The sequence below is a fragment of the Cydia amplana genome, chromosome Z (genome assembly GCF_948474715.1).
Source record: "Cydia amplana chromosome Z, ilCydAmpl1.1, whole genome shotgun sequence".
In the NCBI taxonomy this organism is placed as follows: Eukaryota; Metazoa; Arthropoda; class Insecta; order Lepidoptera; family Tortricidae; genus Cydia; species Cydia amplana.
In genome coordinates, this window is record NC_086096.1 from 31,556,149 (window position 1) to 31,576,941 (window position 20,793).

Genomic DNA, 20,793 nt, shown 5'->3' on the forward strand with positions numbered 1-20,793 from the left:
AAGCTCTTCTCTATGTGCAACGGGTCAACTTCTACCCGTAGGGTCCCCAACCCCTAATTCAGAATATAAAAATAATGTAATTGTCTCCTTATTGCGTACCGAACCTAGGCCGAATAATTATGATATTTTACGTCTTTATTCAATTCAATTTAAATCTTGACCTTCTTCGGGAGTTAAAATAAAGTGAGCACAAAAAGTTAATTAAACATCTCAAGGAGTCGTGAGAATTCACTCATCTCATTATCTTTGTTTCTGGGGTGTTTTGGAGCTCCGCACCGCACCTGGAATGGAAAAGTCGTCCCCAAATGGAATCACCTTGCTTTTACTTGTGTCTCGATCTATCAAGGAACTTTTCTTGTGAGACATTTGATGTTTAAGTTCTCGTTCTGGGTTGCTTAGAACGGTTCCGAGGGCTTTTAATCGTGAACAGGGGTTCAAAAAAGGTTATTACAAAAAGCTGAACACTACCGAAAAAATCAATAACGTGCAACTTTAAAGTGGGAAAATCTGGAACTGGCATGAGCAAGTCGCGATACTACCTGACTTTTTCTTACTGTATCAATAAGAAAGGGACGGATAGTCTATCTCGAGAAACACTGTCGCGGTGCACTCGTGTTAAGCCTACTGAATCTCTAAAAAAGTTTGTACAAAAAGGCATCGCTATCTTATACACCCGTTGACTTTCATATTAAATTCCCAATTGGCTTATTTTTCTTTGTGTGATAATTTCGAAACCATCTCGAAGGCATAGGCTAGTTATGTAAATTCCTATCTTTGAATTCATTTAAGAGCACAATTTTGTTTTCTTTCGGAGCGATCATTTTCGAACATGTGTACTTTACTAAAAATGTTTGTTGAAGACCCTATTCGACACTTAATATGCGACACATGGTGTGGCATATTAAGTTTAAAGCTAAAAAAACATCCACTCTACCTACCTACAGTAGTAAAATGTTTTTCTTATTTTTATTTTGCCACTTTGTCGGCATTATTGATTTATATATTTATGCTAAACTGCAACTTTCTAGCACTAACCATCACTGAGCAAACGCGCAGACGGAAAAACTGTCAGACGGACATTGCGAAACTATAAGGGTCCCTAGTTGACTACGGAACCCTAAAAACGACGTTTGAAATAAACACCACCAGTACGTATTACACACAATGGTCCTAACTAGTCCGAGTTAAATTTACCGTGTTAAATAATTTAAATCCCTGTATCTTCAAAGGATATTCTAATGAACCGATAATCAACACCAATGTTCCATATAGGTACATAATATGCAGCGTGTAATCTGTGCTCAGTGAAGCGTTGGAACGATGATCCTAATTGCAGTGAGCCGTATACCACCAACAAAATAATCGGCGAATAATCACGGACTTACCTACAATACGCAGCCCTGAAAGCCGGGCTTAGGTAATCATTGAACGGCGGTATAGAGAAGGTGCTGATACATACCCTTATCTTGCCAGCTGTCGGTGGTCCCCACTAATGTCTAATCGTTTGTCCTATCTTGCGCTCCAATGTATAAGGAGCATCAATACGGGGCCGCGTAGGTACCCAATTTCAATTTCATTTAAATCTTTGAATGATTTTGTAGTTTCGTTTGATGTTGTTCATTTTGTGCCGTAGATTTCATAATAAAGTGAATTCTGTAATTGAAAACTTCTTCGATTGCTCATTTTTCATCTCCAATATTTTATCATTCCATTCATTCCAGTGACGCCGCTGCAAGTTGCTTGACAGTTTATTTATAATTAAGTACCGATGGGTATCGGTTCCCAAGGTGACACATATTAAGGTGCAGTCGGTTAAGCCAGCTGAGTTTTTGAAAAGTTTCGCTTTTTTAGATCACAATACGGATGCCAAAAATTTAATTGGCACTCTTGGGGGATTTCTCTTGTAACATCATCGATTCAAAACCCAATTTGTGGACTTTCGCTTGATAGAAAAAAAATCACGAATTAGGTCTATAAAACGCACCAATAAAAGTATGTTTTTTTGCAAAAAGCTATAAATATGACAATAGCTCCTAAAAATGCGCAATTTTATTTAGGATCTAACTCATCGATTACTTTTTTTTGTTAAAATTCACAATCATCATATCCGCGATCACAGCTATCTCGCTCACGCTTACCCTCAGTCAGAGTGAGAGAAAAAACAACGTTCGGGGCCTTAAGTAAGCAATAAGCATGTAGTATACCAAGCCTAAATCACGCTACTAGGGACTCGAAGAACTTCAAATCGGTTTAGTTAATCATGGACACTCATCATCATAAATTTAATAAAGAATGTTATTGTTAGAAATATATCATAGTACCTACTCTGATAAGTATTTACCTAAGCAATAAAACGGTAGCTTTAAGATGCAAGTCAGCCTACAATTTGATATTATACCCAGTGCTTATCGATGAGTATCGGCGATGATTTTGCATGTTATTGTATAGGTATTGTACTCGAACTCGTTAGTTATAAACTCGCACTCGTGGGAGGACTGCGCTGGCCACGCCGCTCCGCGCAGCGCCGGGGGGCTCTGCGCTGGGGTCACTGCAGAGAGTAGGTACTTAGGTATAAGAGTGGCGCAACTGCTATCATGTTATATTTTATAATAAGTAGGTATTAGTCCATGTCGAGTTAGTGACCTTGACACGCGGCTGTTATGACTCGCAAAATAACACACACAAGTTGTTATGATTTTCTCTGGGTTGGTATTGTATAATTTTGTTGTATAATATTGTTACAAGGACTATAATAAGTAATGGTCTAATATATAATCACTTTAATTAATTAATTTTAGCAATTTATTAATATGTACATTCAAAATATATAGTACGAATATTTCCATGCTAAAATACTAAGTAGGTACTTACCTCAAACTTTGTGTGGTGGTACGCGCCACATAAGTAAACAGTTTTATTAAGTTTATGTTAAGAAAAGTTACAAACATGGGAAACTAGTTAATTTTAACAGCTCATCTCATAAGTTTATAGTTGGTCTTGGGACTTCTACTATAAAACATTTTCTTATTAATAGGTAATTATCGAACCTACTGTACATTTATGTACTATAACTGCAGATTATGCAATTAACTTTCGACAATATAAAACAATAACAAATTTCTTAAATACCTACATTTTTTTAATAATATTACAAGTGTGCATTAGAAATTAAAACCTCTAATATATAGATATATATCTACTCAATACCTAACGAATTTAAATATGTTATGTTCGTATAATATAAACTAACAATGACAACCTCTAACAAATTCATAGGACCGTGCCAAGATTACAAACGTTTACGAGCCGAGAAAAGTAAAAGACCAACTATTATGGTAAGAATTACGTTCTAGTACGCGTAGGACTAGATTAAAGCTTATTGAACTACGTACGAGTAAACTATAATTATAATAGGTGGACTCAAATTTCATCGCTAACCAAGCACTCCCCTCTGTCTTCAAGCAATAAAGTGAGATTAGTTGTTGCAGCTCTTAAATTCACACTTTATTATTCAGATTACCCAAAGCGGAGTTCTCTGCAAGTGATAAGTACAACTGCCCGATTAAGAAACCTCTAGTTTCCAATAACATTGACACCTCACAGGCTGCGGATATGCGGCTGATATTCACTAAAATCTAAGGGGAATGTCCAGGAAGAGTTTGATATGCTCGCCGATGTCGGCCACCGAGCGTTCGTCTAGTTGCTAGCTGGGCTCGTCGATCTCCAGCTCGGGGTCGTCCGCGTCCGGGTCATCGGGGTCGGGGTCGTCGGCGTCCAGCGGTTGGCTGGTCAGCGCGGCCCAGAGCGGTGAGCGGGCGCCGAGCTGCGCCGAGCCCCGGCGCTAGCTATCGCGCGCGCACGCGGCCGCCGTCGCCGCCGCCGTGCCCATTGCGCCCACCGCTCCGAATAGGATCGCGCCCACTTCACGGTCTGGAGTCATCTCCACCTAAATAATGTAATATATATATTTTTGTCCTTAATTCACTAAATTTACATATGTTCTCACTGCTGAGGTGAAAAGTTGTGTGTACTACACGAGATCAAAGTTTGATCTCTTGTTGTCCAAATAACTACCTATTGCCTCATTTGAAACGAACGTTAAAATGGCCCGGTCCAGTTATTCAGCAGTATTTATAAAATAAATACCCATGAATTAAAGAACTTTGTATTTTACGGCACTAGTTTTTTCCTTACCAATCTACCATTGTAACTTTTGGTTGAATTCTGCTTAATGTTTTAGGAGGCAAAAAAGTACACAAAAATAAAATCATCATCATCGGTTAGACACGAAAAACAAAAAAAAAATTCGCTCCCATTTCGGGTAATCAGAATCAAAGAACAAGTCTTGTCTCAAATCGTTTTGGATTACATTTTCTAAAGTTTCAACTGTCCAAAAGGCTTTTGTCGTTGTATTGTAACGTCTCTCTTTCGTGGCATTTAGAAAGGTAAATAAAGTCAAATATATACGGAAATAATTATAAACTGCGTTGGGGTAATTAATGGGAGCCAATTTTAACTTCCGCTGTGGTACTACGAAGTGCTCTCATTGCAAAAAATTTAAAAAATTTATGATTCGCAGTTGCAATTTCAAAAGTAGCGCCGAAGGTTAAATAGGCAGCCATTTATTTCGTGTAAATACAAAACAGTATGTATATATTTTAAGTCTTCTCAACAATGATTAAATTTATATTTTTTTACACATAACCGCGCAGCCAAAAACAAACATTCGTCTTTTGCAACTAAATACTAATCGCGGGGCACGACGGGGTTGCCCATGGGAGGCAAGCCCTGGGAAAGGATTCCTGACACTCCTGAATTACATTAGTATAAATACGATCATTAAGTAAGTCTATATTGACACCGCTCTCATTACCCGCCCGCTCCTCTAGTAGTTACAAGTTAGCAGTACTTTTTGTGTTGACTTTAATGAGCGTTTCTTTTATTTTTTGCCATTTTTATTTATTGTGACCTTTTTTGCCACTTTTGTGTTATTTCTAGTCAGAATCACGAGCTCCTTCGATCCTAATAGGGTAAAAAAATGTCCCAGAGTTTTTTCCTATTGTGTTACCATTTCCCCATATACTTTGTATGGTGGTAACAAAAAGGAAAGTTTGAAAAATGTATGGAAATTTTAGAACACTTTTTTTCTCCTATAAGGATATAAAGGGCTCGCGATCCTGACTAGAAATAACACAAAAGTGGCAAAAAATTTCACAATATATAAAAATGGCAAAAAATAAAAGAAAGGCTCTAATAAGCTTTAATAAATAATGGGTCAGATAAGAATAATAAAGGGTCAGATGCAGAAGGCGGCAATCATGGACACGGCGCGTATAGTTCGTCGGTTCCTTTCTCTGTGGCCCTGACCACCGGCCGGCAGCTTGGGCCCTGAGGCCCCTGAGGGCCTACCGCGAACCACGTTCGACGTGTTGCCTCCCTGTCACACTTACGTGCGAATTTACAAGAGCGACAGAGAGGCAATACGTCGAACGTGGTTCGCGGTAGGCCCTCTGAGGTCCTACCACGTGCACCGAAGTTCGCAAATTGCGGGCATCTCTCTCTTTTACTCCAATTAAAGCGTGACAAAGAAATATGCCCGCAATTCGCGAACTTCGGTGTTCGCGGTAGGCCCTCTGTCCCGCTGCTGGTTTTTATAATGTGTTGTATACACAACACACGTCGTATGTGTTGTGTAACTCGCACTTGACCGGTTTTTTTCAAGATGATAGCGGGGTTCCTTGAGGTCCCGAAACCTAAAATAGTCTGGACATGAAAACAGGACCTCTTATTTACATACCGAATTTCAACACTGTCCAAGAGATTTAGAAAACGACTTGCCACTACCAGTGTTAGCTTGAAACGTTCGAAATGGTTCGCAAAAACCGTTCTAATGCCAATTAGGATAATGTTCTCTGTCAAAATCAGATGTAAGACAAATCGGGTACGAAACGGTATCGTTCTCAAATTGGCTGAACAAATGGCATTAGCCTGAAGGTTAGCCAACTAACGTCCTGACTCGACTAAACATTTAGTTGCCGGGTGTAACAAGAATGATCGACTCATCAATCTGACAATCTGACGGGAAAAGCCCGTTGAGGCCTATTTCGTGAATAAAGTATGCGATGGGTGGAGGTGTTTGAGAGAATGCGACTTTTTATGTATCATAATTTCTCGGTTAAGATTTACATAATATAATATGTAATCCAACCATATTTACCTATAATGGTTGGCTTTAACGAGCTACTTTTATTACCTACCTAAGTAGGTATCGTTTTTATAATTTCGATGTAAGTACCTACTCGTACCTATTAACTTGTTGAAATTACTGATGTTCATTCATGTTGAAACTATAGTAGTGATGTAAATTACCTATAGCTACGTAATTTAACCTGATTGCTTTCATTAATTGCGTGAGTAGGTACTAACTACACCGGTCACCCGTATTGAAGTAAGAACTATTACTATTATTAGCCCTCTTGCTGACTAATGTTTAAGGCCAAGTTGATAAGGTTGTTTTAGTACTAATGACAATCTGGTTCGATTATTTATCAAAGAAAATATTATAATACCTACCTACATGTTTGTAAGCTTGTAATGGGCGTTTTTATTGTTGTACCTCTACCTAAGTTCATGAAATCTTAATAATCCCAGTTAGCTTAGATTATTTCTAGTCAGAATAACGAGCACTATTTATTCTACTAGGAGAAAATAAGTAGTCTAATTTATTCCTACCATTTTCGATTTTACGTTACTTCCATACTAAGTGACCATAAAAATTTAAGTAAAATTTTAACGGTGGATGGTTGTTACAACCGACTGTAAGTACACGCTGTCCATTAATCAGCGGGCTGTGTTTCAGTGTTGACCAGCGACAACTGGTCTACAAGCCTTACTTGCGACACCGTCGTCTGCTCGGGGTCGGAGCGCTCCTCTAGCACGGTGTCCAGCTCCAGGGCCGGCAGCGCGCGCGAGGCACGCGCCAGGCTGACCGCGCGCGCCCGCGCCTTCACCGGTGACAGGCGCACCACGGACAGCTCGCCGCGATCCAAGTCGCAGTTTCGGCGTCGAGCTCGTTCTCTATAAGAAAATATTTTTTATCATTTTCAAATTTTCTATTGACCATTTTCGTTTAAACCAATTTTTCGCATCATTTTATTTCGACGAATGGCATGGCAATTCAACACAACACAAAAATGTATATTTTGTAATTTTTCCCGATTGAGAATTTATCAAATTACAGCTAACCCAATAACTTGAAGAAAACAAGTTACGCGGCTGGTATGATTGTGAAAGACGTGAAAAATATCAAAATATAGATAGGTGTACAGACTTTTATGCTGAATGTTTAATTTATGGCGGAAAGGTGTGTACAGATTAAAACTAAATACTAATTTAACCCTTTAACGGGCAAGACTGAAAAAAGAATCCTCAATGCAAACCTCATCGCCATTCTGTAGTCCAAAAAATTCTGTACAAGAAAAAAATACAAAAATATGGTGTTACAGGCTGGTCTTTTTTAGACCGTTGCCCTATAAAGGGTTAAATATACTAGCTACTGCTATTTATAACTTTGAATGTAATGGTATGTATATTACATATACATATACAGGGTGGTCCAAACCTTGACGTCTAAAAATTTTTTTTAGATTCCTCACGTCGTGGGATATCAGAATATACCCCATGTATGTTAGCCGATTATTAGTAGTTTTTGAGTTATGATTTTTTAAACTTTAAACTTTTGTTATGAAATTCCGGGGTTCCCATACAGGGTGGCTAAAAAATAACTCCATTCCCGTTGCCAGGGAGGTTTTGGGATTATACTGAGCAAATTTTACTATGGGACCAACACCGAAATCGCGAAAAAAAAAAATTTGGCTTTCATACATTTTGGCTGTGGTCCATTTTCTATGGAAGGGTAATTTTTTTTTTGCGACTTCGGTGTTGGTCCTATAGTAAAATTTGCTCAGTATAATCCCAAAACCTCCCTGGCAACGGGAATGCAGTTATTTTTTAGCCACCCTGTATGGGAACCCCGGAATTTCATAACAAAAGTTAAAAGTTTAAAAAATCATAACTCGAAAACTACGAAAAATCGGCTAACATACATGGGGTACATTCTGATAGCCCACGACGTGAGGAATCTAAAAAAAATTTTTGGACGTCATGGTTTGGACCACCCTGTATGTATGTATGTACATGCAACACGAATATTTGGGCGAATAGTTAAGACACAGTCAATTGCCATCATCAGTAGCGCATTGGTAGCTAGCTAAGGTAAACGTACTAGTGCTCGACATGATAATGCCCAATAGATGACACCCAGCTGTCATCTCTATTGACAATGACTTAAGTTTCAAGATGACATGTACTGGGACTTGGGACCGCGTCGAGCACCAGTACGTTTACCTTATATCTATCTATCTATACTAGGATGGGTTATAGAGTCGGTGTCGGATATTCGCCGAGCGTGCTTCTGCATTGCTGCCAACACATTGCATAGGGGCGGGGCGGGCTCAGCGGGGTGGCTAAAAATAGATTACTTAAAGGCACAATACACGAGATTAAGCTAGCTAAAACTTATTTTATAAAAAAAAATATAATTTAACTACAGGAGTATTCAGAATTACATATCAAGTAAAATGACATAACTAAAAAATGTGATTCACGCTTTATCTGGTAAAAACAAACAAACGTCTGCTTAAAGATGCAACACGGCTATATACAAAAAAAAAACTCCTATAATATGTGTATCCTACTATATAACTGTATGCCTGTCAATTTAAGATGTCTAAACACTACTGAATTTAGGAAGAAAATGACAAGCTTTTTATTAGAACACTGTTTCTATAGTGTCAAGCAGTATATTGAGCACAATAATGCAAATAATTAATTTTAGTTATTATAAATCCAATCAAATATAAATTTTATGTAATATAATAATGTACTGATATTAGTCCAATTTTATTGATGTAATGAAATGTGCTATACAATTTCTTGAGTGAAATCTATTTATCTAATTGGCTATATTGCATGTATTAAAATTTAATTTAATAACATAATAATTTTCAGTCTAACACATGTGCTGGACTAAAAATTTACGTTAGGTACTAAAACATTTGCGCATCGTTTAATTACGATAGAATACTGGACATTTTTCTACAAGAACATCCTGTAACTTTAATTAAGTATTCTTGCAAATAAATGATATTGATTGATTGATTGATTGATAAATTCATAAAAACTACATGTTATACCTATGCATGCCAAGTTTTATGGTTTCTTTCGTGGGGACGTAGGTATAGTCTAGAGTCCAGATTTTAAACGTACGGTAGGTATAGGTATTTGCAGCTGACTGAACATATATGAATATGACTTAAGAAGTAATTTTCTGTTCGCATGGCGCGCAAAACTTTAAAAGAGTTTTTATGACTAGACAGCCATTATAATATTTACAATCTAATAAAAGTATTGAAGTAATTTACTCAAGGCAATTATGTGTTTAAACTGTAATATATATGTATTTGCAATAATGTTTAAAAATAGTTACGTATTTCCACTGTTTTTGACCCCAGAAATTTGACGAAAGCTAGCTTACTTAGTCAAAAATGTTAAAATCGTTCCAATTGACCCCAATATCCCCTATATTTGATCAAAATTTTGACCTAATAATTGGATAAAGGTTTCTTACAAAGAACAGACGGTTTTTCTCAATTTAAAATAGTTAAATACAATAAATAACTCTATTTAGTACAACAAGGAAAGCCAGATTACATCCGAGGATCAAATGCGCGTTGGCGAAAATACCATGTCCACTTTAAAACATCTTCTTACCTAGCAAGTTTCGCTCTTCTTCGAAGGCAACATATAACGGTCAATGCCAGCAATGGAAAACCGAATATGCATGACACAATCGGCACCACTATTGATTCCGGAGTCACTGAAAACAAATAATAAAATGTACATTTGCCAGGTTAATCCGGGATTTCTGCGCCCCACTCGTCGAATGTTTAGTGCAATGCAATGGTGCTCCCAGTTTTTTACTGTGCTACAATGGGGTTAAGGACTAGTATTCAGAGTTCGTTAGCACCGTAAAGTGAGATTTGTATTAAGAAAGCTTTCATCTGCTGCCATCTCTCCAAACTGTTGTTCCGAATACCTATGTATTTAGTAGGTAGGTACGATACGAGCTTTGTAGCGACTAAGTGGAAGTTAGTGTTCAGCAATAGCAGCAGTTTTATAAGTAAAGAAGCGTCTCAGTTGCTAAAATTCGATCGTTCCAAAGTTTACAATCTAGACGTCCCATATGGTTAAATGGGTTTAATAAATTACACTTAACAAACACAGAATATCGTGCATAAGGTCTGTAATTAACTATTAAATAATAAACTATTTTATTTAATTGATATCTAATTTTGGAGTTCGAGAGATTTTCTGTGTACCTACTAGTGTCTAAAGGCTTGGGCTGGGTATCGTTAGTGGGTGCGATTAGTCAGCAAGGCGGGCAGGTCCTTGTGCCGTGCTCTGTGTTCGCATCGACCTAGTTAGGTAATAGCGCTGGCGGTACACCGCGAAATTCAGTAGAATGCTGCAAATGATGTTGAAGGTATGAAAATCGGTACGATTGATCTTCAGGACATTTGAATCAATTTGATCTGAAGCACCAACAAATAAAAAAAAACCAGAGGAGTTATGACATCTTTTTTTTTTGTATGGCACTAAAAACTAGAAACCTATCGTCTGTAGTATTAAACGAAAGGGATTTCTGAGCCGATTCTAAAAATATATCACATCATTACATAGAAGTATTTTTTTAAATTATAATATAAATAATTTTCAAAACATATATACCATGTTTGGGCTTCTCCAGATACAATACTGTTCAATATTTTTTTGTAAACTATACCTCAAAATATACCTAATATCCTCATATGTAACCTTAATAAAGCAATTTGGTAAATATTTATATTTAGTATTTTTTTTAATTTTTCAAAGGGTCTAGCCGTAATCCTATAGTGAAACTGCCCCTGGCTAAAGTGTATACCTTTCTTAGGTGCGTATATTTGTCTTATTATGAGATATCGTTTTACCAAATTTCAAGGCTAGCATCTCCTTGGTTTGGCAAAAAAAAAAATATTTTTAAATCGTTTTTATTTTTTTGTAGCTAAACTAGTGGTTCGATTGTTTTGAAATTTGGATGTTAATTGAATCTAATATTAGTATATTTCCAAAAAAAAAATCAAGGTTGTAACTTGTTTATAAAGGCTTAAAAAATATTTTAAATTTTTTAAACTTTTTTTTAATACTTGTGAGATAGCGACAACCTCAATTTTTTGTTCTTTAATGCAGAATACGATTTTGTTCACTGTTTTTAAGTAGCAAAGTACCCTTGTTCGAGCTACTGAGGTGAAAATTTAATTGTTGGTATATCTTAAGAAAACATGAGTGAATAGAGGTAAGTGATGAAGAAGGAATACATTTTTCGGGTTCTCTAATATGTTCTCACTGCTGAGGTGAAAAGTTTTGTGAACTACACGAGATCAAAGTTATTTACATCTCGTGCGCTTTGAGTCCCTTACTACGCTCAAGTTTATAAAATAGATCTAGTATAGAATCTTTCGCTTGCACGGAACTCAGAATAAGCACTCGAAGAAATATCAAACTTTGATCTCTTGTTGTACAAATAACTATTTTTTTTAGATTTTTATATAAGTAGTTGTTTTCACATTATTTGTAAATGTGATATATAAGTTATTAAATAAAAAAATATATTTATTTATATTTTTTATAATATTTCAAGTATTTTTTAAATTCACCTGAAAAATTCTTAAAAAAGAAATATATTTTTATTAAATAAAAAAATATATTTATTTATATTTTTCATAATATTCAAGTTTTTTTTAAATTCACCTGAAAAATTCTTAAAAAAGATTTTTTTTTATGTAATAAGTTATAAATCACATTTACAAATAATGTGAAAACAACTACTTATATATAAATCTAAAAAAAAAAATATTTTTGGATTTCATACAACGTTGAAAATTTTCAAAGTGGTTGAGCACCCCCTTGTAGTTGAGATAAAGTTACAAAACTTGGTGTACATTATCAGCATAATAAGTGTAACCAAATAAGGGGGTGCCACTTCTTCTAGCTAGAGTTTGAATTTTTCCCATACAAACGTAAGAAGGACGGCCTGTATGCATTAGTAAGACATTTTTACCTAGCTGCTCCAAATGGATTTTTTTACAAAAAATATATTTTATGCAATAGTATATTCTGCATTAAATAACAAAAAATTGAGGTTGTCGCTATCTCACAAGTATTAAAAAAAAAGTGAAAAAAATTAAAAATATTTTTTTAAGCCTTTATAAACAAGTTACAACCTTGATTTTTTTTTGGAAATATACTAATATTAAATGCAATTAACATCCAAATTTCAAAACAATCGAACCACTAGTTTAGCTACAAAAAAATAAAAACGATTTAAAAAAAAAATTTTTTTAGCCATACCAAGAGGATTCTAGCCTTGAAATTTGGTAAATCGATATCTTATAATAAGACAAATAAACGCACCTAAGAAAGGTATACACTTCAGCCAGGGGCAGTTTCACTATAGTATTGCGGCTAGACCCTTTACTATAATCTTGGTGGCTCCGCTTCTTAAATCCATCCTTAGGTCCTAAGGACCAATCTTGCCAAATGCAATCTTTTGTTCATGCAACGCCGTCGTTTAGGGCTTACACTCTCGACTACATTTCGTTGTCAGATGAAATAAACGAGCCAAACCTTTTATAACTTTTACCCGACAACGACTTTTTCATTAGAAAAATCTCTTTCTCTTTCAGAGTCAGTTAAAATGTAGCCTATCATGCGCGATTTTAAAAACATCGAATATACCTAAACGTATACCTTTTTAAATTTACTCAATAGTTTTGACGCTTAAAATAAGTAAGTACCTATCTACAGGATAATTAAAATATTAAAAAAATTAAATTACATTCTTTAATTTTATTAAATGAATGTAGGTATTTATATCTGCTGGTATGGTAACGCTGTGTTATTGTTATTTACTATTTATCAATTGAAGGGATGTTTACAAAACTAACCTAACTGCTTAGAGCGGTTGACACTTTTTTAAGAACATTGTTAATCGTTTCAGGTGTCAACCAGTGTAGTCAGTTATGTTGTTTTTGTAAACATCACTTCAATTATCATCCATTCGTGTATCAAATTTATCTGATGTGCAGGTCTGAAGGACATGGTCGCGGTTGACTTGTGTGTTCAGTTACTTACCGGTCGGATAAATGATGATAGGTGTAGGCCTTTTGTTGTTGGCACTTTGCTTGGCAACTGTGACGGTAGCGGCGGTGGGCACCGCCGTCGCAGTGGTCGTGCTGCTGCCGAGTGACGTCAGCAGCCCGAGAGGGTTTCTTGTCGTTCGTGCCATTACAGTAACGGATACTGCTAACAGAATAAAAGTATACTGTATTATTCCCTTCGGTCTTCTCGATGAGGTTCTAGGTAACAAGGTTCTAGGTTTGTATTCAAGTTTCGATACCGCCGATACATACTGCGTTGTACTAACATATACCTAAAGTCTATTTTTATATTCGGTAGACTAAACTGACATTTCATAGTATGAACATCATGTGTCATTCCATACTATGAAATGTCATTTTAGTCTACCGAATAAAAAAATAGACTTTACAGTACATATGGGGCTACTTTTCCGCACTAGTGCGTAAAATAGCACTTTTCGTGCGTATGTCTAAACTTTAAAGTGCCATATATACTGTAAAACGTTGTTCGATACACGTGCGAATAGGTAATTCGCAACTCGTGTCGATTTAAAACACTCCCTTCGGTCGTGTTTTAATTTATCGTCACTCGTTTCGAATTTTCTCTTTTTCGCACTTGTATCGAAAATAACTATTACGTATATATCGCGTCGTTTAATCTACAGTACCTACCTAACGATAGTTCGTAGTCTGCCCAACAAAGGGATTTAGTATTTTTGGAACTCTCTCTGGGCCTATTGTGGATGGATTTTATTAGTTTTTGTCACGCACACCTCTTCCTCTTTCCCATTACGTTACTGCGGTGATTAAGTCCGTGTCTCTTCGAGTAAAACATTGTTTCTTATAGTGAACTAAGTAATTTGCATGGGTCTACGAATGGTAACGAGTTTCATACGCTCTTATCGCGCGTTTCATATTTAAATTATAATTTATTCATTAATTTTGTTTAAAGAACGTACTTATTTTATAAATTAAACCAGGACCAAGACAATTAAAACAACAAAACGGGGATTGATTTAAAATATAGTAATTAACGTTCTCTTTGTGGTACGTTGTATTACTGTCCGCGAGCATAGCTTGGCCCTGAAGTTAATATTAAAGAAGGCCCGAGACCTAATCAAATCTCTTACACCCCGTTGAGTTTGGTTTTTGCGAATAACTTCGCCGGACGGACGGGTAAAGTAAACTAGATTTGAGACCGTAAACGGCATTTAATCAGTGCTCGCGCAGGACCAACCCCGCGGAATTAATATGCACCTTGATACAGGATTTTCCCGCCTTAACGCGGGAAGAGTTAGCCCATCCTTTGTTTTAGTAACAAAATGAAGACCAGCACATTCTGCATTTGTGTTTGACACGACGTTTATTAAAAAAGTTTTACGCCTACGGCCGCTCGATGAGGTTGATTGATTGAAAGGCTGACCGTTTGGCCTTTTAGGTACTTTGTTTAATCATCGTTTAAGACAAGGCGCCAATTCAATATCAAAAACGGCTCAAATTATATCTTAGACTTTCGACGGTCATATTTTAATTTGGCAATCTTAATTCAAGCCGTATAGATGCCTATAAAAGTACCTAACTATAACAAGATATCTACATACATACAATGGTGTTTAGATAGGTATCTCAGAATATATTAACTCCAAATGTGCTGATAGATTTATTAATTTAATCGGTATGATGAATATACTATGTACCTACTTAAGAGCGGGCCTAAAGCCAGGAAATTAGAAGGAAACGAAAGATATCGCACGCCGCGCCAATCTTGCGACGGAAGATACGGCTGGCGCGCGGGTTATTTTACCTCTCAATGACTCCGAAAATATACCTTCTCGTGTTTAAAATTTTGCTCGTACGACCGGCTATATCACTAGCTGTTTTATGCTAAAATTATACTGCTATAGTATGCAAGAGTACGATACGAGTATATAACCGAAAATGAATGAAAATAAGACATGTCTTTGTGTTCTTTTCCTATCGAGCCAACTGTAACTTTTTTAACTTTTGTTTCGGTTAGAGTTATAGTTTTTGTGTGATTTTTTATGACATTTTTTTCTGATTTATATCCGTAAAAATTAAATGTTAAAACTACGATTTTGCGTTAAGTTTCACATCATGGCTAACGAAAATTCATAAGTTTCAGTTTCTCACTTAATCTAATAACTGTGTCTATTTGAGTTATGAAATAGGCAAATCATTTATTTACAAAACAAGATATATACAGTGTATTACTAAAAGAAATTAAAAACTAGCTTAAATCTAAAATAGGCCCTTGAGGCATTGTACCAAGGAATGAAATTATGAAATTGAGTCTCTGGCTTGCAGTTTAACTACTATATAGTTAGTGAAATTTTACAATGTTTGAATCCCAATAATTCTGCCATAAAACGCTATTACGAAGCTTATCATCTATTTAAAGTTATAAGGTTTTACATTAAATTACAAATTAAGTATTCGCAAAAGATGTACCTATTTGGAAATGGTGATAAGCGCGAGCTTCGGCTTTAAGTAATATAGGATTGCCTGCCGGACTTAAAAGTACCTATTGTCTTCTTATTTCGTAATGAAAATGAAATTAGAAAAAAACTGGCCAAGCGCAAATTGATGTCTAACACCGACGGTTTCGTATGCAGACAGGATATTTTGGGGTGTAATTATTTCAAAATATTTTGCCTAAGTATATAAATAAATAAATATAAATATTCGCTATCGAGGGTTTCCGCGCCATCACAAAATATCCGATTTTTACTAACGGCGCGTATTATATTTAAATACTAACATTATTTGTCATTCAGTGACAAAAGTAACATTTCTACAGCCAGAAACGTCACTTTTAACACAGACTGATCATATTCATAACATATCCAAATCCAATTCATAACCTGTTATTCAGTTAGGTACTACGATCAGCCGGTAACGATAGAACCCTACACTAAGCATGACCCAAAATGCTTTTGGCCGGTTTGAACTTTTGATATTATGACATCATCACGGTTATTTCAAACTTACCAAAACACGGAATTTTTGCACTTGCTGCTATCTGCAACTTTACTGTTGAATCATATTTTTGAACGGGAGTAGAGAGAAGGGTAAGTGGCGCGATGAAATTTTATTAGTAGTATTAGGGCTGTGTAAATATTTGATACGGCTTTGCGTTCGGAGGCGGTCTCGGCCGGGAGACGGGAAGGGTCGCGCGGCCGTCCCGTGCGCTCCCGGCGGCGGACTGGAGCGTCGGAACTGAAAGTACTGAAACATTGCCTACGTCCGGTGCATTACGGAGGCGACGGCCCGGATACCCGCGCGGCTCACTAACTTAGATACATTTTGACGGCTCAACTCTTCTCGGCCCACAACAAACTTACTATGTAATTTGCAACGACAATAATTCGATTGCGAAGCAATCAACTAGATTGTTGTGTCACGAGTTTTAATGTTTCATATTTTTTACTTTCACCCACTTAACTCGGTCTGATACGAAAAAGTGAGTCTGCTATCTTTTCTGCCTGCAAGTAAATTATTTAAAATCATATAAGACTTTTAAATCGTTATTGGCTTTACTTAAGGTGAAGGTATCGAGTGGGTTTTAATTTTGTTCATAGCCATGAGATACTTTGTAACCGGCTTGTCGGAATCTTGACCCGCACCGTATGGTCAAGGTGAATGCGGGAGCTGCCTGCTTACCCAACTCTCTTTTGACATCGCTCCAACTAGCAACCTGGGAAGACATCAATACCAAGGTCTTGAATTCGAACATGATGTCGTAAAAGCTGTGCAGATTTATCGAGACAATTCCGTGCGGTGACTTCAGTTTACGTTTCGACGAAAAATACTTCGCTATGTAGTAACCTTTATTAGTTGGTTTCGGTAAAACGTACCTAATTGTTATGTCGAGCACAATAAAACGTACATAATGAGATAGGTACTTAAGAGTTACCTGTGAATATGATTTTTTCGAAGTGAATACACCTTTATCGGCATTCTCGTATAGGAATACAATCCAAAATTTTGTACGTCACATCCGGACACCTGGGATAATGCTATTTTCTGAGCTTCGTGAATGTTGCCAGTAAACGTCATCAAAAATCCACGTAATCACACTGTTACGCAGACTAAGGCCCACTTGCACCATCCCACTAACCCGGGGTTATGCGGTTAAACCGTTTACTCAGTGTCAAATTGTACTGGTAACCATGGTAACTCCAGGTTTAACTGGTTAATCCCGGGTTAGTGGAATGGTGCAAGTGGGCCTAAGTTGCGGACAGAAGCTAATATATATGTCGTAGTCAGATCGTATAATCCGCCGTATTACATTACGGCTAGCGGCGGTTCGACGATTAGCCGGATTGTCATTGCGATACGTTCTTCAACAAGGCAGCCAACGTTTAGCCGCATCGTATCTACTATTTAGATTGTAGAGTGACCAGTTCTTTCGGTCGTCTACGTAACCGGAGTTTGACAATGTTTGTAATTTAATTTATTTTTACCATGGTCCCATCGCACTACATGTGTTTCTTTTCCAAAACATTTCCCTCACAACTTAAATAGACGGAGCCCCGCAAGCGGGGCTCCTATTTCTGGGCGGTTTGTCCTTCGGGCATCTGAAGCTACCTAACGAACCTAACCTACTTACCTACCTACGCTTTTTTCCCCCAAAGTGTAATGTTTTCACGGACGTCTCACTAAATCAATAGGTAGGTAGGTTAGGTTCGTTAGGTAGCTTCAGATGCCCGAAGGGCAAACCGCTCAGAAATAGGAGATCTAGTTAAGTTGCGAAGGAAATGTTTTTTGAAAAGAAACAGTCCGACGAACTCCAGATTTGATGGACACCCCAGCGTTTTTCATAGTTTGTTGTTGTTATGTCAGGCAGCGCCACGAGTGTTAAAAATGGGAACTAAAAACTGTCAAAGCTTTTTTCATCTATAAAATGTATTAGGTAAGTACACAAAAATACTTGGGCAGTTTAACAGGCTCATTTTCACGCAAAATTTTGAGACTACAATCAAATTATTCCCCATGGCCGCTTGTGTACCTACCTATGTTTGCCGAATGGTCCGCACTCAACTCGCTGGGGCGGGATAAAAGGGCACATTCATATTTTGCGAGTTCCTTAATTAGTAATAGTAGTATTTAATTCCAATGTTTAAACATTGACGGAATTTTAAAAGGATTTGCGTGATCATCTGTTGAAATATTCTTTGATTCTTTTTACGGGAGCAAGTAATCATCAAGGCTCGCAAAAACGCCCGTCATTTTGAAAACATAACCATACTTCCGTGGACATCTTTCGGCTCAATGCTGATATGATGATGATGATGATGATGATGATGATGTTATATTTGGTCTGTCAGTGTCAAAAGTGACGTTTTAAGTTAAAGAAATATCACGTTTGAGACTGACGGATCATATTCATAACAAATCCAGATCAAATTCATAACATGTTATTTATAATATACAACAATCAGCATAAGCCTAGGCTCAGGCTAGCTAGAGACAAACCAAAGAAAGTCTGCAGCGCAATAATTTGACATCGAATTAAAAAACTACATATGGCAATGTTTTTTAAGCAGTCAGTAAACGTCATGCACTATGGTATGTGTTTGTCAAAATCGTTTAAATATTCATTGTGTTTTGTGATGAACGGAATAAACATGGTGAAACCTTACAAAACCGGCGTGCGGGAGTTACTTTTCCGCATGACGAATAATTTTACACTTGTAAAAAGTCAGCACGAGGCGATTCAAGCTGAAAAACGACAATGTTTACAAAATTTGGAGTTGATGACGGGTAAGTGGAATGAAACATCTTAATACTTCACCATATGTACCTACTTAGATAATATAATATTGGTTTAGACTAAGGTTTCACAGCAAATTGAACACACCTAATAGGTATAGCCATACCTACTTATGAACTTCCTCTAACATTTCGAGAAACTCATTGGTACTAGCCGGGTTTTGAGCTCGAACCCACAACCTCCATGCTTATGCTCACGGCATGGGTACCTACTAGTTAAAGCTAAAATTAATTTTTAATATATGTTTATTGTTTTAATGGTTTATTTCGTTTTTCCGAAAACTTTAGTTCGCAAATTGCGGGCAATTTCTCTGTCAATCTAATTACGCCTTAATGGGAGTAAAAGAGAAAGATGCTCGCATATTGAGAACTTCGGTGTTCGCGGTAGGCCCTCTGTACCTATTTACCGCCGTCGCGGATATTACAAAAGCTTATTAATTTTGATGAAGCCAAATGTCACATTCTCCCAATATTATTTATCAATATTAGTATATGTCTACATATTAATAGTGACATCTATTGTTGGAATGAAATTTATTTTACCATAAAAATTAAGCTGTGCATACAGCTTAATTTTTTCATAGACGGTAAATATGGTAGAAATTTCACAAGTATCAAGACTATTTAATCCATTTTCTGTGGTGTTGTCGCATACTGATTTTTAAAAACTACTTTTAATCTAGCGCTGCAGACTTTCTTTGGTTTGTCTCTAGCCTCCAGTTCTAATTATCAGCACGTTTTTTGTGTCAACCCCTGAATAGCCTTATATATATTATAATTTTTTTACGAAAACAGATCATAGGTGGTAACGTAAATATGAGGTTTTTCTTATTTTCATATGGCCCGCGGCTTTAGCCGCCTGAAATCTTTGCTTTATTGGGTAGTTTCGGAAACTTTCGGGAAAATTCCGTACCTAACAGAATGTTATGTTACTTTACTTGTTTGTTTATAGTAAGTAAGGTAGATTCACTTGTAGTTGATCTCTTTTTATTAATTTTATCACAAGTGAAGGTGGTGCTATGACGTATTATATTTACTTAATAGCTCCAGTAAACGGCTAATGAAAAAAGTATAATCCAAATACACTACCTGCTTGTACAAAGTACGTAATACCTATACTGTGAAAAAGTAAAAACAAATAATGTTTATCACATATTGCACTGCCACGCTACGCGTACCGTGTAACTCATATAATAACCATCAGAATACATTGCGAATGTGAACATATTATCCCAAGGGACAATGATTTATCATTGTTTAGCATTATAAGTAGATAACTGCTGTTCAAATATTCAAATGCGAAAACATGTTGGGAGTAAACGTCGATACCAACTCAATCCTGAATAATTAGGTAATAAGTTTTACTTTTAAATTTTTATTCCGATCACGTTATCTCAGATCACGTCTTTGGTCCCTACCCCAAAAATGTCCTCCAGGTGTTAAAAAGTACGGCGCCATTATATGACTTTGACCTATGTTCTTTCACTGATATTTGTTAAACTAGACATAGGCCAAAGGTATGGCGCTGGCGCCATCTATTCGAGCATAATTTTTTCTTGTTTTTCCGAGACATTTTTTTCTTAGACTTTACTTATTTTATACGGAATTAGGTCTAATCTTTGCTCTTAGGAAGCTGATAATTTGGCTACTTATTCTGGAGTAAAAACTAAATATCTAAATACCGCCTAAACCAGCGATACAAATT

The 20,793-nt window shown here is 36.5% G+C and overlaps 1 protein-coding gene across 1 annotated transcript; it reads right to left on the minus strand.

Moving 5' to 3' along the window:
- Positions 1–3,423: 3,423 nt before the first annotated feature.
- Positions 3,424–16,654, minus strand: LOC134661942 (uncharacterized). Its single transcript, XM_063518195.1, has 5 exons — positions 16,305–16,654; positions 13,291–13,458; positions 9,832–9,937; positions 6,894–7,077; positions 3,424–3,946 (listed from the first exon to the last, which is right to left on the minus strand). Exons 2-5 carry the CDS (start codon positions 13,442–13,444, stop codon positions 3,842–3,844), a joined length of 549 nt encoding a protein of 182 aa, XP_063374265.1. The 5' UTR covers positions 13,445–13,458; positions 16,305–16,654; the 3' UTR covers positions 3,424–3,841.
- Positions 16,655–20,793: the final 4,139 nt, after the last annotated feature.